Source organism: Dipteris shenzhenensis, chromosome 23 (assembly GCF_047967505.1).
Source record: "Dipteris shenzhenensis isolate YYH24624 ecotype China chromosome 23, Dip_SZ_1.0, whole genome shotgun sequence".
NCBI classification, from domain to species: domain Eukaryota; kingdom Viridiplantae; phylum Streptophyta; class Polypodiopsida; order Gleicheniales; family Dipteridaceae; genus Dipteris; species Dipteris shenzhenensis.
The window spans coordinates 33,755,256-33,771,143 of NC_141618.1; the positions used below are offsets into that span (position 1 = coordinate 33,755,256).

General features: G+C 40.9%; 1 protein-coding gene across 1 annotated transcript; it reads right to left on the bottom strand.

Moving 5' to 3' along the window:
- Window positions 1-990: 990 nt before the first annotated feature.
- Window positions 991-4,428, bottom strand: LOC147887286 (small COPII coat GTPase SAR1A-like). The gene is made up of 3 exons (XM_087394403.1): window positions 4,118-4,428; window positions 1,688-1,819; window positions 991-1,495 (listed from the first exon to the last, which is right to left on the bottom strand). The coding sequence occupies exons 1-3, from the start codon at window positions 4,244-4,246 to the stop codon at window positions 1,175-1,177; spliced, it is 582 nt and encodes a 193-aa protein (XP_087250529.1). The 5' UTR covers window positions 4,247-4,428; the 3' UTR covers window positions 991-1,174.
- Window positions 4,429-15,888: the final 11,460 nt, after the last annotated feature.

Sequence of the window (15,888 nt, forward strand, 5' to 3'; positions counted from 1 at the left end):
TTCACAAAGGATTTCCAACTTGACCAAGCAAAAAAGGTCTCATCATAAATTCTCAAACAAAGAACGAATTGGATCATTTTTGTCAATGCAAACCAGTGCAGTGTTTGAATCTATTTCTCTTGAGCTCATTCTAATTATCTTTGTTGAGAATAGAGCAAATTGCACAATTAAGATAGGGCATAGGGACAAACCCTAACCCTCTACCATGTATATATTTTAGTTAAAATGCCCACCTAGGGTAATCAGAAACCCAAACAAGCTTGGAGACCATAGGTTTGTCCGGATTACTGAGGCCGATTAAACAAGCTTGGATTAAGTAGGGATTAGCTCGGCAGGGTGTGAATTTGAGTAAAAGCAAATACTTGAGGAATTTGATAGCCATCACATCCTTCTCAAAATCATCAAGGAACTCTACTATTGCCGCTATGCCAGTCAGTGTTGCTTAGAACTATTCGAACCAGATGCCACTATTTACACAATGTAGCCAATTCTATAACTTGCATGCTGCAATTGCAAAGTAAACTACACCCCATCCAATAAGAATGCATGATCAATGTTGGCCATGCCACAGTCTCTCCCAGCCAAGCTTTTCAGATCAGATAAAATGATCTTAGCCAACCAAAGTCTGCAGTCCCAAAAGTCCCCCAATCCAAAATAAACAGAGAGACAAGTAAGACTGTACACCATGGCTTGTAAAACAAGCCCAGGTTACATTGATGGCATTAAATAAATGTCCAAGCAAATAGATGCCCGTGCAAGCATCTTATTTGCTTGCATGGGGGGCGGGGGGGGGAAGGAAAGGGGGAGAGAGAGAGAGAGAGAGAGAGAGAGAGAGAGAGAGAGAGATTCTCCACTCTTCTGCTGCTTTTTTGCACCATCCCAGCTGTGTATGACTGACAGAGAAGCCTAAGACACTGCTGCAATCGAAATAACAGCCAAAAATGACAAAGAAAGCAGAGGCCCATAGTACATAACTTGCATCCAAGCAAAGCCATTATTGCAAAAAGAATGATTCTCATATTGTATGTATCTTCCTCCCTCCAAAACTAGCATTGATAAAATAAAGATTACAAACTTGTAGAGCTCCTCCTATATGTTTCACATTCTTATATGGCACTGTTTCACATACGTGAGCAGTCACATCTGAAGACAATTGAGGAGACTCCAAGTTCATTCACTTGATATACTGTGACAGCCACTTGAAGCCATCTCCATACCCAGACTTACGAACAATGCTACACATGAACACCTCTATCGGTCGCATGTTTGTTTCACCAAGATTAACTTTACCTTTGCCTGTGGTGTAGTTGGTAAGCCCCAAGTAATACCGTAGCTCATCCTCTGACGCTGCAATAGGAATGTCTATCTTATTACCTAGGATTAAGAAAGGCACATGAGCCAGAGAATCATCTGAAAGAAGTCCATCAAGCTCTTTCTTTGATTCCGCAAATCTCTCTTTGTCAGCGGCATCAACAAGATATACTATGCCATCCACCTACAGGTAATCCGAGGACCACATCAACTCAGAGACATTGTTCCAAACAGAAAAGCAACCTACTCATAAGGACAGAAGTATCCTTGCTGATGATGATGATATATCCCACGAACTGATATTTGGCAACGACAATCTAATTTCTCTTTAAGAATTTGTTACTGACTCCAAAGAAAATTCCTAGTATCAACTTACCTTGGCATAGTAGTCTTTCCAAACCCGACGGGCAATCTGATGCCCTCCCAAATCAAATGCTTTGAACTTAATTTTTCCAATGCTTAGTTCTTCTGAGGTAGGGTACTGTGTCGGTTGATGCTGGGCCAATCTCTACAAGATGCAATATGTTAACCTGCTGCCTCTAACTCAGAACGAAGACAATAACTGACTTTTGTCTTCCATTTGTGAATCAAGATAAAAAGCCCTTTAAATTTACAACAAATTTGCAACAAGGAAAACACCTGCTGACTGTGAATCAAAAGACAATTTGCTAATAAGGTTCCTGAGAATAAATGGAAGTATGCCACCTTTGAACTACATAACATACAAAGCGGGGGGGGCAAGAGGGGTAGAGAGGCTAAAAAAGGGAGATGAAGAGGGGCCCGTGTGCGCACGCGCAAGAGAGAGAGAGAGAGAGAGAGAGAGAATCCAAAGATGCGCTGTCCAAGGAAGAGCCCACATGCTATTCAATGCACTAAGTCGATAATAGCAATACTAATAATAGCCATAACTATAATAACAATGAAATCAATGTAATGAAACCCTGAATCTCTGTACCCTCTCAGCAGTGCTTCCTTTCTGCCGACACAGCATGCATGTGCAAGTGTGCGAGCGTGCGTGCATGTGTGTGTGTGTGTGTGTGTGAGAGAGAGAGAGAGAGAAGATCACATATTAAAGAAAATGTGCAGCATGACTGATGTGAGGGAAGACTATTTCTTTGCACATACATCCAAAAAAGCAAAAGTTAATTCTTGAATCCATTGCATTCTACACACAAACTTTACATAAGACTATGTAAAATTAAACGCTGAAAGTCAGCCCAACTCCCAAGGAACTTTGCCTGCACTATCATCAAGACTAAACAAAGTGGCAGTGTGATAACTGAAACCGATTCCTTAGACTTGCGTCAATATGGCAATACTTAGACAGTTCAAAACAAAAAGGACAAAGGATGAGGAAGATACGCATAGAGGCACACCCACATGATGATTATACAAGGGAACAGGTTCGATTATATTTGAGAATAATAATCGCCAGCCGCTAAAAATTAACAGGCATGGAAATTAAGGAAAGATCTAAGTATTGGAAACAAGGAATAAAAAATGTAAAAAGTGTCCAAAGCAGCACAATGAACAAATCAAGGACATTCTATACCCAAAAAAACAAGGCATTTTAATGGGCCCTGAGCCTCCAAAAGTCTGACTGCATTCCACAGCATTCCTCCTTTGAAGACACTGGCTTCGCACAAGCACCCCTTCAAATGAGGTAAAACCACCAGTGCAAACCCAACCTTGCAACCTCCAAAGATAGCTAGGCAACAATGAAGAAACTACTTCAGCACAAAATGACAGACTCCCTAAGGGACAAAACAAACATGGCACGCACAGAGGGCACTAAAGAACACTATGGTGAAAATAACATGACAGACAGCAAATTGGCGAAGTGTCTTCCAGAGAAGCCACATCACACTTTTAAAAAACCTGGGAAAAGGAACCTATAAGAACCACAAAAGAGAAGTTATTTGAAAATTAAGTTTCTTGCAAGAACCTATTCCTCAAATTATAAGCTCAAGTAAACTCAATGCCACTCAGTGCTTAAGAAGCTTAACAAATGTATACGTTCAAGAAAGCAAGAATCCATTAACATAAAGCAAGGTAGCCAAAGAGCAGCCATACCAAGATGGCGAAGTACAACCGTTTGTGTTCAAATTTCAGTAATACTTCATGGAAGTTTTTGGAATCTATAATTCAAATTTTGAAAAACCCAAAACTCACAATCCGCAAAACATTTAAGTATAAAAAAGATCTCGAGTACAGCTCTATTCCCAAATTTCAACTACAGAGAAATTTAGAAGAGTCCAGCCAATTGAGATGGCTGACTAAATAGATTGACAGCATCACAGCTCAAACGTAGCGCCCTACAAATGCAAATACACACAAATCTTAACGCTAAGAATATCAAGAAAAAGACTTACATGGACAGCAGGATCTAGCTTGTTCAGTACACATCAACTCTAGCTCTGCTTGGGTTCATGGACACTCCCACACAAGGAAAACACTAAGCGAATATAACCATGTATCTAAACCGCTGCATTCGGCACCTTTCTGGAAGAAAACGTAAGACACAGAGAGGGAAAAGTGTTCCGTGTTCCAAAAATGTCGAAAAATGGTTTCAACAACAAGAAACTACTAGGTTGCAGCCCGCATAACAATCGCACATAGGCGGCAGCACCTCATGCACTGCAGAAACCACACACAGAGGCCGACGGGGCGCCGAAGCTCAAAATCTCATCCACAAATCTGGCCCGCAAGAAGCAAAAAATTAAAAAAAACCGAAGCATGAACCCTAAGGCAGGCGGGCGGGAGGGGCGGGGCGAAAGAGCGGGCCGAGGGGGGAAGCTGAGCGTACCTCGTCCTTGAGCATGTGGAGGAGGGTAGTTTTCCCGGCGTTGTCGAGGCCGAGGAAGAGGATCTTGGCTTCCTTCTGCCAGAGACCGAGAGAGGCGAGGATGCCATAGAACCAATCGAAAAGGAACATGGCCGGGGGAGATCTGACGGGGGTATGAAGGGAAGGGGAAGCAGATCTGGGGAAGGAAAGGCAAAATGGAAGGATGAAAATGGCTATGGAGATGAGGCAGCCGCCATAGCCAGAAAGCTCGCAAAGCGCGCTAATGAAAAATGAAGAAGGCGATGAAAGCTTCAAACTATTCAATTTTTTACTTTGCCTTTGGCTTTTATACCTCCCCCCTCATTAAGCCCTTTGCTTATCGCTAATCCCTTCCCCTAAATATCGCTTAATCCTCTCCCAATTAAGCTTCCTTTACCGCCCCGCCCCCCCCCCCAACACTTTGTATTATCCGCCCCCCTTTGATGCCTTGCCTTGATCCCACCCAACACTCTCTTTGACCCGACTTACCCTCCGAGGCCGCGTACTCGCACCGCGAGCACTACCCTTTTCCAAAGCGACTAGGTGAAGAACACTGAGGTTGCCCTCGGAAGCTCAACAATAGATATAGATATAGATATATAAGGTTAACGAAGAGCGGTTGCTCAACACAGAGTGTTATACGAAAAGCAAAGGTATGCATTGCACACATATATATAAAAAGATGTAGACATAAGCTGGAAAAGGGGAGGCTACTCTCTGAAGCTCAACACAAAAGGCATGCATTGCAATGCACACACACACACACATATAGATAGATATAGAAATAAGGTGAAAAAGGAAGGCTACCTCAGTTATAACAAAAGCAAAGCCATGCATGGCAACACACACACACACACATAATCAAATTGTACAACTACGAGCCTTTAGTAAGGGCAATCCTTGCCTCATTGGCACTATGGGACTCAACACCTCCCACCCTCGCACGTCCATCAAGGCAAGGATGGTGACCCTCTGTGGTCTAAAGATGGGCTTAATTGTTAAGGCTTTCTCCTCCTAATGTGCCCCTCTTATTATAAGTCTGCTTCTATTTTGTGAGGCATTATTGCTTGTTTCTTTCTTGCTACAACCACATGTCCACACCAAACCCTCCCATTCCCCAAGCCTTTTATCACTACCCATGCTCACATGGCCTTGAGACTTCTCACCTCATCATTCAACCTAGTATTAGTAAAAATGATTCCCCCCCCTTTAGATTGCTCGCTTCCACTCACAGCTTGGCCTTTGTACCATCATCATTGCATTATTTTTTGGCTCTCTTTCATATTTGCCAAACCCTCCATGCTATTTGATTAGCCGATTTATCTTTCAATAATGTTCTGTTGCATCTATACTTGCTAGCTTGCTAGCTTTGCAATTAATACGAGCACCCTCATATACCATCAACCCTAACAATTTCATCCTCTCAAAGCGATGCATCTTTCCATCCAAAGATTTATAATATGCACCATTTTTAGAAAAAATAAAACAAATGTGCATGCAGGCCAACATCAATGCTTGTGTAAACAAGATAAAAAAGGTCTTTCCATGAGATGCATGTGATTCTATTCAAGAGATAAGCAACAACATCACCTATATTTCAACATTGAGCTTTTTGTAAACTAGATAAACATGGTATTTCCATGGATGCATGTGAGTAACATGGAGTCCATGTTACTTACACTAAATATTTTACTAGTTAAACTATTTGTAAGGAAGATACTGTAGCCAAACCCTTATGCTTCTTTATTTAAGAGATTAAAATAAAGATGCAAGTACCCATCTTCCTTGGTAAAACTCAAAGATACATGATATGAGGGATAGCCCTTTCCTTAAATGTAAATAGGTGAGCTATGAATGCCATGCACCTATTCAATTTTAGAGTAAGGACAATTAGGCCCTTTCCTCTTCATTAGAGGGGATGGAAGGGAAGGTGAAAATAAGTAGGTAGCTCAACATTCTAGCACCGACTTTGACCAAGAAGTGTTTTGGTACGATTTATGGTGACCATGGAGTCTTCTTTTTATGGCGGCAACATATAACTTTATGTCATCCATTCTTTTTTTTCAAAATCTAAGGTTGAACAAAAGGTCGTTATTCTAACTCTAACTAACCCTAACCCTTGGCACTATATTGTACAAATAACATAGTAAAGTAAATTCCCACTTGTTGTCTTACAATTCTAAGTACCAGTACCTTTTCGAAGTTCTCAACTCAAAAAGATAGCGAGTTACACCCTACACGAGGTCATAATAACATAGTCATTTACCCCAAATTGTTAAATTTCTAGGCAAATATCATCGTTTTTTCTCAGTTCTTTGTTGGACAAAACAAAACTACACATGGGCTTCGCTTCCTTATTTTTTACTCACACAATCATCTAACTGTGATGAAAGAAGATTGGCATCTAAACTACTCACACGACTATCTTGCATGATGTTAGGCATGATCCCCAAAGTTAGAGCCAAGAAAGTAATACCAACTTCTAATTTTGAAATCTATAGCCTTATTTTCACTTTTCTAGCTTCTAGCTTGTGGCTCCACAGTTTCTTCATTTTCCTTCAAGCCCAAAGTAGCCTTGGGTTACTTCAACTAGCTTCATTTCCTCTCAGCCTCTCCCTTCTCTACTTATCCATCTCAACCCCTCCCTCTCCCATCGTAGCCTCCCACTCCCTCGCAATCGTCCCTCTCAACCCCTACCTCACACCCTCAGTCACTTCCCTCCCCTTAAATTTCCTTTAGGACCTCCTTCGTTCCCCCTACCTCCAAATTTTCCAGCTCCGCCCTCTCCATCCTACCTTCTCCTATCAACAGATAGATTTTAGAATGGTTTGAATCAACCTTTCACCATTGGTTAATGATTGGCAACCCATCCAATCAATCCTTGTCCACTTCCATTAGTCGTCACCAAAACGTGTATCTTTTACAAAGATGAGTTGTTATAATTACACAAGGATGTGGAGCTTAAGAGCTCCACCACCCTCTTCACACACATCCATGGGTCCCACTCTTCCAAATCACAAGCTAGATTATGGTCTTACCTTTTCACCTCACTAATATTTTACTTTTGGGACATCATTTCTTTCAGTTGGCCTTTGATACCCCTAGAGCCGTGATTGTTGTGTGCTCAAGGACAATGCATTAGTGCTTGGTTCCAGGAACATTTTCCTTAAGCCCTCCTCTCTTGGATTTGATGAGGATAGGTAGATGGCCTATGTTTTAATTGGATTTCTAGGTTTGCCCAAGGTATACCATCGATTGCTTGCCACGATTGGAGATGCCTTTGGAGTGGTCACTAAGATCCCCCACCCTCTTCTTGGTTTGCCCTCTTTAGCCGCAAAGGCGATCAGATTGGATGAGGTCCCTAGAGGTAGGGTCTCTGACCCTAACATTTTTTATGACTACATCATGCTCTAGCACCTAAATGGCTCTCTTCTTTGGCAGAGATTCAAGATTTGGGCAGGCAAGACAAGTGTCAGATATGCAAGACCTTTGGCCATTCTACTAGAGTTTCCTAGATATAAAGAAAAGACATAAGAAAGCTTCTACTTCAACCCCTTCTATACTCAACAGAGTGTGCCTTTGGCACTGCCATCTCATCCACCGATACCAACCATACATCTTGTACCTCTTGGCTTTATGCTGGATTTTGATTAGAGTGGTTTCTCTACCATATTTAGATTAGTAGGTCCCTCTTCCACCTCACCGTCCTTATTGGGCCCCCTTTCATCCCATTCTAGTCACAACTAGTGATGCTCCTGGCCCCTCTTAGGTTACGACCAATGTTGTAACAGACTTAGCCTTGGATAGGGCCACCCCTATCAGGGCTTCTAACATACGTACTCGTATTGCAACTAGTGAGGCTCCAGACTCTTCTCCGGTTGCAATCTAGCCTTTGATAGAATCAATGATGGTTCCCATTCAAATCTTCGAGGTCCTAGCTTATTATTCGACTAGCCCCCTTCCTCATTCACTTTTCAAAATCTCTCGATTGACTAAGGGAAAGGGTTTTCTTTTTCCTCTCCTCACTTTTCAAGTGCATGGATTTTATGCACTCTAGCACCATGCATGTTTCACAAGAATTTCTTTTCAGCCCTGGTGGACTTTGGTGAGGAGGAATTTGTTCCCTCCAGCTTTGATGATGCAATTATTGGCTTTCCTATTCAATAGGGCATCTCCTTTATAAGTGTGGGGGCTCTCTCTCCTATGGAATTTGGTCTACCATCACTAGGTCAGGTATGGTGTTTCACCTTAATTCCTCCCATCGATGAGGATTGCTAGCTAGAACATTCAAGGCCTTAGTGATGTGCCTCATTGTCATTGTAGGTAGCTGATTTGTAATCAACTTCATCTAGGTGTCGCCAGAGTTTGGTGAAAGTCATGTAAATCAGTGTTAGGTCATATTTCTTTATCTACTACTTTGGGAACTAGGGGCGAACATGCATTTTAGTATTAGAGTCTTTTCTTCCCTTTGTGGTCGAATAGGTATCTATGACCTCTAGAGCACAATGGATCATTTTGTTGATTAGTGGACGTAATGTTGGCCTTCTCAGCCTCTATGGCCCCAATGTTTTCTTCTGAAGGAACTTCTCTCTTTGGCCTCCATTGTAGAGTCATGGATTATTGGAGATGACTTCAACATGGTGGAGTTGCCTTGAGACAAAAAGGGGGGGAGAGAAGGTGGCATTCATTCTTTAGAGAGAGCAACCTGGGATGCGCTTCTCTTTCAATATAGTGGCAAAGATGCTTGGACAAATGATTACTTACACACTTTGCTTCATTCCTCCTGTTGTTTTTGTCGAACATAAGTTGCAGATGTCCATCCATGCATGAATAGACATATTATGTATTGGTGATTGGGCACCTAACAGAGGAGGTTTGGTAATGCATTAGACTAGAGGTTACCACCCCTGATGACTTTTTGGGGGGCACTGCTCTACTGGTATCAGGATTCTAGATGCATTGTATGCAAAGGAGGGCCTCACTGGGATGTTTTTTCACAAGGTGGATTGTCATCTCCTTCACATGTTGCAACAGCCCTGTTGAGAGTTAATGATTTTTACCATACTATTGGTACACTAGGAGACATAAGATTATTAGGAAGGAGAGGTGTCTCCATATAAAGTTAGCGGCCCTACAGAGATAAGGCATACAAATTCTTGGATTCAAGAGCACCTTGCAGTAGCAAGGGCTCATGTGCAAACTTTGTTGTCAGAGAGCAAACTATGGCTTTATGCACAAAAATCCTTCTAGATTCAGATGGAAGGAAGAGTTAATAAACACCTTTTCTTACTCGGCCTGGGGAGAGTGTATCTTAGATTATTAACTCTAACTAAGTTTTGTAGCAATATCCTAATGCTATCATGTGGATTGCTCTACAGACTTGTATGCCTCCTTTCTCTCAACAGATCCTGACTCACCTACCAAAGATGATGCTAACATAGGATTTGGTAGAGTATTCCAATATTGGTGAAATCACATATGATAGTGTTACGAAAATTATATTCCTAGTATATCTTGCTTTGGACATTATTATTTTAGTTTGTGACTATGGCAAAGTACTCCATAGGTGCACACCAGAGGCGGCAGGGGTTCTAGTGGATATTTTGTGTGGTTAGTTGGGGATGCCTAACTAGCTTGTGTTTTGCCATGCTAGATGGTTAGTATTGTGGGTGATTCCATGTTAATACTGATGTCGCAAGTGTTATTGGTGTTGTGTTTGATTATTGTGCTTTGAGCACGGTTATGTTGGGATCGGTTGATTTAGTGATTCGTTCAATTGATTGTTAATAACTAATGTAATTGGCAGCTTGAGTATAGGTGATGGAACTCCTAGCGAGGATTGGAGTTAGTGGGAGTGTACCAATCGAGGTGTCGCTCAGCGCATTGTATATGGCCATGGGCCAATTTTGTATTTGCTTTATTATTGCAAGTTTGAGCAATATATATTTTGTAGTGGACATAATTCATTTTTGGGCCCTAAGATGGCTATGTAAAGCAAATCCCTCATTTTGGAAGAGAGGGATAATTTTGGCTCCTTGTTGCTTTTATGAAATATCATAAATACTCTAGATGAGGAAGCGTGAGCCACTCATCTAGGGGGGGGAGATTGTACCCAATCTGCTGTCATTTTCGTGGTGTGATTGTGCTCTTCTTCTCCAATTGATTAAGTGGTGAATTTGTGTTGAAGATAATTACCTAGAAGGTTTCAGTGGTATTAGAGCTTTGGTGACGCTCGTGAGAAGAAGGCTACCTCGTGGCTCGTGTGAGATGTTAATGAGAAGAGAGAGAGCCCATGAAAAGAAAGAAAGAAAGAAAGAAAAATTTCGAGGCTTTTACCATGGTCATCTTGTTGCAAAAGGGAGCTGGCCTATAGCCCTGCAGTGATAGAGAAGTTTGAAAAAAAACATTTGGCAAAGCTTTTGGAATCCGAATAGCTATCAGCAGCCTTGCCTTGCCAGCCCTTCACTAAATTGTGCGAAGTTCGAATGCCTCTCACTGTGCATAGCCTACATTGGGATTCCGTGTCCTCAGAAGGTCACTACAGCAACTCAGTTAGTGGGCCACCGTCGGTAGACTGCAATAACAAATGTACTCTTGAGGAGAGTTCTCTAGAGCCTAGAGTCCTTTAGTGTCTGCGGCTCAGCCCTTACTCAGCATTGTAGTGAGCAGCCCGGTGCACACACACCCATCTGCACCTCTGTGCACCCATCTGCAGTGATTCTATCGTCAGCAGCCAGCCGCCTCTATGATTATGCTTCCCCTACATTGCCCGCTACAAACTATCCAAGAGTTTCTCCTCTGTGTCGCTCTGTAAGATTGTGGCCTTTGCCGCTTCCATAAGTCAGAGCCTCTAGCCCTCTGACTCCGTGCGCAGTGCCACTGTGCATTCAAGCAGCACATCAAAGTAGCCGTTGATTCCGCACACTGAGAGTCGATTTCGCGAATCTGCATCCTTCTGACCTATGTGTGCCCACGCTGTGTGAGCCTGTGTCTATTGATCACTGTCAAGTCAAAGGTTGCTTTGACTATATACAAGGTTAAAGACACAAAGGTCCATATTTTACTCCTTAAAAAAAAAGAGAGAGAGCTCTAAAGTTCTCAAAAAGAAGATGTTTTCCTCTCTTTGGCGATCTGCAACACAAAAGCAAGGCCACTCCACCGACCACCAAAGGGCATATATATTTTTATTAAAAGAAAGAAAAGAGAGCAAAGCAAAATCTGAAGAAGCTTGAATCAAGAAGGTGATTGGAACCACGAAAATCATTGTGCAATTAATTGGAAATCAGTTGAGTGCAAAGATGACTACGAGCGACATCATCGATCACATATCTCCCACTCTAGTCTTTTTTACCTCCAATCAAAGAGCGAGATAAGTGATTTCTTTTGCTTTATATTTCATACACTTAGTATCTTCCGCCATTCATTTCTTACCATACACTCGAATCACACTTTTCATTCGTTTAATTTCTCATACACTTAGTATCCTTACTTTCCTCCGCTCCGCTTTATTTGTATTTATCGCATTATCATGGTGCATCAGCCACAACCACCCATACTTCAGGAGCAATTAGACGCACTTCAGGCACAGTTGGCCGATGAACGTGAGCATAGGGAGAGATTGGAAAAGAAAATCAATGGTAAGAAAGGGAAGAGGCATTCATCTGACGATGAGTCATTTGACGATGATCCTATTATTAGGACATTCAAAGACACACTAAGAGCACATAATTCGAGAAAGGAGAGTAAGATAAGTAGAAAAGCTTTCTCATTTTAAAATTTCAATGGAAAGAAAGAAGCACACACTGTCTTGTCTTGGATCAGTCAGCTAGATTCTTAATTTTCAGGGGAGAAATCTCTGAAAAAGATAAGATTAAATGTGCTGCAAATCATTTAGTGGAGAGTGCCGCACTTTCGTGGAACATCACTAAGCACAGAAAAAGGCAACCAAAATCTTGGAAGTCTTTTCAAAAGCTCATCAAGAGAGATTTTCTTTCCTCACTTTTCAAAGCAAAAGCCAAACAACATTGGGATACTTTCAGGCAATTCGATAAGGAAATGATCTCCACACACATTGATAGGTTTTGGCAAACGTTGATCCAGTTATAGTCCTTAGAGAAAGTTAATGAGCGAGGTCAACGCAAGAAGTATGTGGCAAGTCTAAAATCTAAGTTGAGAGCCGAGATTAACATGTTTCATCCTCGCTCACTGAACTCTGCGATTTCTCTTGCAATGAATTGTGAGAGGAAGAATGGGATCCCAAAGGAAGGGAAAGATTTGGAATGGCATGTACCTTTCGATAAGAAAAAGAGATTTGATAAAAAGCCCTTCTTTAATTCTAAAAACGGTGGAAATTTTCTGAAGAAAGAAATAAGGTGTTTCATGTGCAACAAGGTGGGACACATAGCCACTGAATGTCCCAAAAGAAAGAAGACCCTGACAACGAAAGTGCACATGATTGATGATGAAGCAACCAAGCAAGAGGGAGGTAAGTATAATTGTCATGCTCTTCTAAAAATGAAAGGTTTCATTAATGGCAAAGAGGTTGTTATTCTACATGACGATGGTAGTACACATGATTTCATTTCGGAAAGAGCCTTAGCAAAGCTAAACCTATCTAGTCTTTCCCATCTAACTATAAGGTCAAAGCTGCTTTTACCAAGACAAAGTACAATTGCACTAGAGAAATCAAGAATCTTGAAATTTCAATCAAACCCTACAAGGATAGACGAGACTTTCTGTGGCACCCCTACAGGGAGGGGACATCATCTTAGGAATGCCATGGAGACATCAATATAATCCTAAGATAGATTACGATTCACACCAGATGTGGATTGAGAAGGACAGACAAGAAATATGTTTGAAAAGCTCAATGAAATGTGAGATCAGTCCTTTACTCAACCACACACAAGCCAAGAGAGCAATTAGGAAACATGAGAAGACATACCTGATTTTGGTGAATACGGTAATGGCTACTCAGCCAAACACTAAGCCTACCCACCAAAATTTTCTTTCTCAGTTTTTTGATTGTTTCTTAGAGGATTTACCGCCTAGACTACCATGTTCTTGACCTGAAGATCATAGGATAGAAATCCTACTGAGCAATACTCCACCTTGCAAAGCTCTGTATAGAGTCAACCAGCTAGAGCAAAAGGAAATTCAAAAGCAAGTGGAGGAACTGATAGAGAGAGGATTGATAAGACCCAGCAATTCTCCTTATGGAGCACCTGTCTTATTAGTCAAAAAGAAAAATGGAGCCTATCGAATGTGCATAGACTATCGTGCACTAAACAAAATCACAGTGAAGAACAAATATCCAATCCCTAGGATTGATGATCTTTTGGACAAATTGAAAGGGGCCAAGGTCTTCAATAAGATAGATCTCAAATCCGGCTATCATCAAGTTCGTATGGTAGAAGAGGATATATACAAGACTGCCTTTAGAACTTAAACGGGACATTATGAGCTCCTAGTTATGCCTTTTGGGCTAACTAATGCTCCAGCTACTTTTAGTATAATGATGAACCGAATCTTCTTAGACACCAAGATTGTGTGGCAGTATTTTTTGATGATATTCTGGTGTTTAGCAAAGACATTGAGGAGCATAAGGAACATCTGAAGCTAGTCTTTTCACTCTTGAAAGAAAATCAATTGTACATAAATCCTGAAAAGAGTAGTTTCTTTCAAGATCAGATAGAGTATCTGGGTCACATTGTATCCGCAATGGGATTTGAGTGGATCCAAAGAAGATTGAATGCATAGTCACATGGCCTAAACCTCGAGATATACATGAATTAAGATCATTCTTAGGATTGTGTAGCTTTTACAGAAAGTTTGTCAAAAATTTCGCATACATTGCACATCCATTGACAGACTTATGGACCAAGCGTCAAGATAAATCTTTTACAGCTTTAAAAGCAGCTCTCACGCAAGCTCCTATGTTGCAACTACCTGATTTCTCTAGACCATTCTTTGTAGTTGTAACCAATGCTAGTAGATATGGAGTTGGAGCCGTACTTATGCAAGATGGACATCCAATAGCATATGAGAGCCAAAAATTAAAACCAGCGGAATGCAATTATAGTACATATGATAAAGAATTAACCCGCTGTTGTGCATGCCTTACAAATGTGGAAACATTATTTAATGGGAGCTAAGTTTCTTATCAAAACCGATCAGCAAAATATCAAGCATTTGGACTCAGCCACTAATATCCGATAGGCACATCAAGTGGGCATCATTTATACAAAGTTTTCAGCCCATGATGCAGTATCAACCTGGAAAAGAAAATGTAGTTGCTGATGTAGCAGAAAGCCAAGTATTAATCACATCACTGCTGTAGAGACCCATCCTTTCAAAAATATGAAGAATTCTTATCAAGAGGATCCAGGCTTTTTTGATATATGGAACAAATTAGAGAATAATAATTGGAATCCTATGTTGGACTATTCATGTAATGATGGATACCCTTTTATAAAAATAAATTATGCATCACTCGACCCTTTAGACAAATTGTGATGGAGGAAATGCACCAACCACCATATATGGGACATAGGGGAGTGACTGCCACTTTACGAGTGATAGCGAGGGAATTTCATTGGCCTACTATAAGGAAAGATGTGGCTAAGTTTGTAGCCGAATGCATCACTTGCCAGAAGATCAAGAGTTACAAAGGAAAGACCCCAGGATTGCTAATCCCTTTGCCTATTTCTCCGCAACCTTGGGAACAAATATCTATGGATCATTTCATTACAGGTTTTCCTACTACAGTGAATCAAAATGATATGATTTGGACGATAGTAGATCGCTTTAGTAAGCAAGCTTATTTCATCCCATGCAAGAAGACTTTAACAGCTCAGCAAAATGCACATTTATTCATCAAGCATATCTTTGTTCATCATGGCTTGCCAAAGATTATAGTGTCTGATCAAGATTCGAAGTTTTGCAGTAATTTTTGGACTGCATTATTTCATAATCTAGGCACTACGTTAGATTTCTCATCAGCATTTCATCCAGAATCGAATGGACAAATTGAAGTTACAAATAGTACTATTTTGGATGTGATAAGAGCTTATGCAGGAAGTCAACCAAAGACTTGGGACAAATATCTTCACCTCTTACAGTTTGCTTATAATAATACTCCTCATTCTACAACTGGAAGAGCACCCTTTGAGATTATCTATGGGAAGGTTTTACCTATTATCACACGATCGACCCATAGAGTGGAGGCAGCAAATGCATTTACCCATGACTATCAAAATATTCTCAAAGAGGTTCGAGAAGCCATTGCAATCATGCAAGAGAAGTACACAAAACAAGCTAATAAGAAACGGAAACACCTGCTTTTCAAAGAAGGTGATTATGTACTTCTTCGGATTGAGAAAAGAAGATTGAAGAGTGTTGAGAAATGGCCAATAATCAAGATGTCCCCTCGTTTTTATGGACCTTTCAAGGTGATTAAGAAAATCAATGATCTAGCGTATAGGCTTGAATTACCTGATAATTAGAAAATACATAATGCTTTTCATATCAGCCTCTTAAAGCCCTTCAAAGGACCTTTACCTATTCATCCTGTTTATGAAGAGGCTCCATTGATTGTTGATAAAGAAGGAATTCAAGAACCCGAATGCATTATTGATCATCAATAGACCTCGACCCAAAAAGGAAATGTATAAACTAAATACTTGCTCAAATTTAAGAATCATCCAAGAGATGATGCTCAATGGATGCTCAAGCGGTTCTTTCGAACTTTTCCA

Bases quoted from the DNA above. Each gene is read 5' to 3' on its own strand.
- LOC147887286 (XM_087394403.1), bottom strand. From the start codon at position 4,246: ATGTTCCTTTTCGATTGGTTCTATGGCATCCTCGCCTCTCTCGGTCTC. The intron at 1,820-4,117 runs GTACGCTCAGCT...TGCATCTTGTAG, and splicing joins TCCACATGCTCAAGGACGAG to AGATTGGCCCAGCATCAACC. The intron at 1,496-1,687 runs GTAAGTTGATAC...GATTACCTGTAG, and splicing joins GGAAAGACTACTATGCCAAG to GTGGATGGCATAGTATATCT.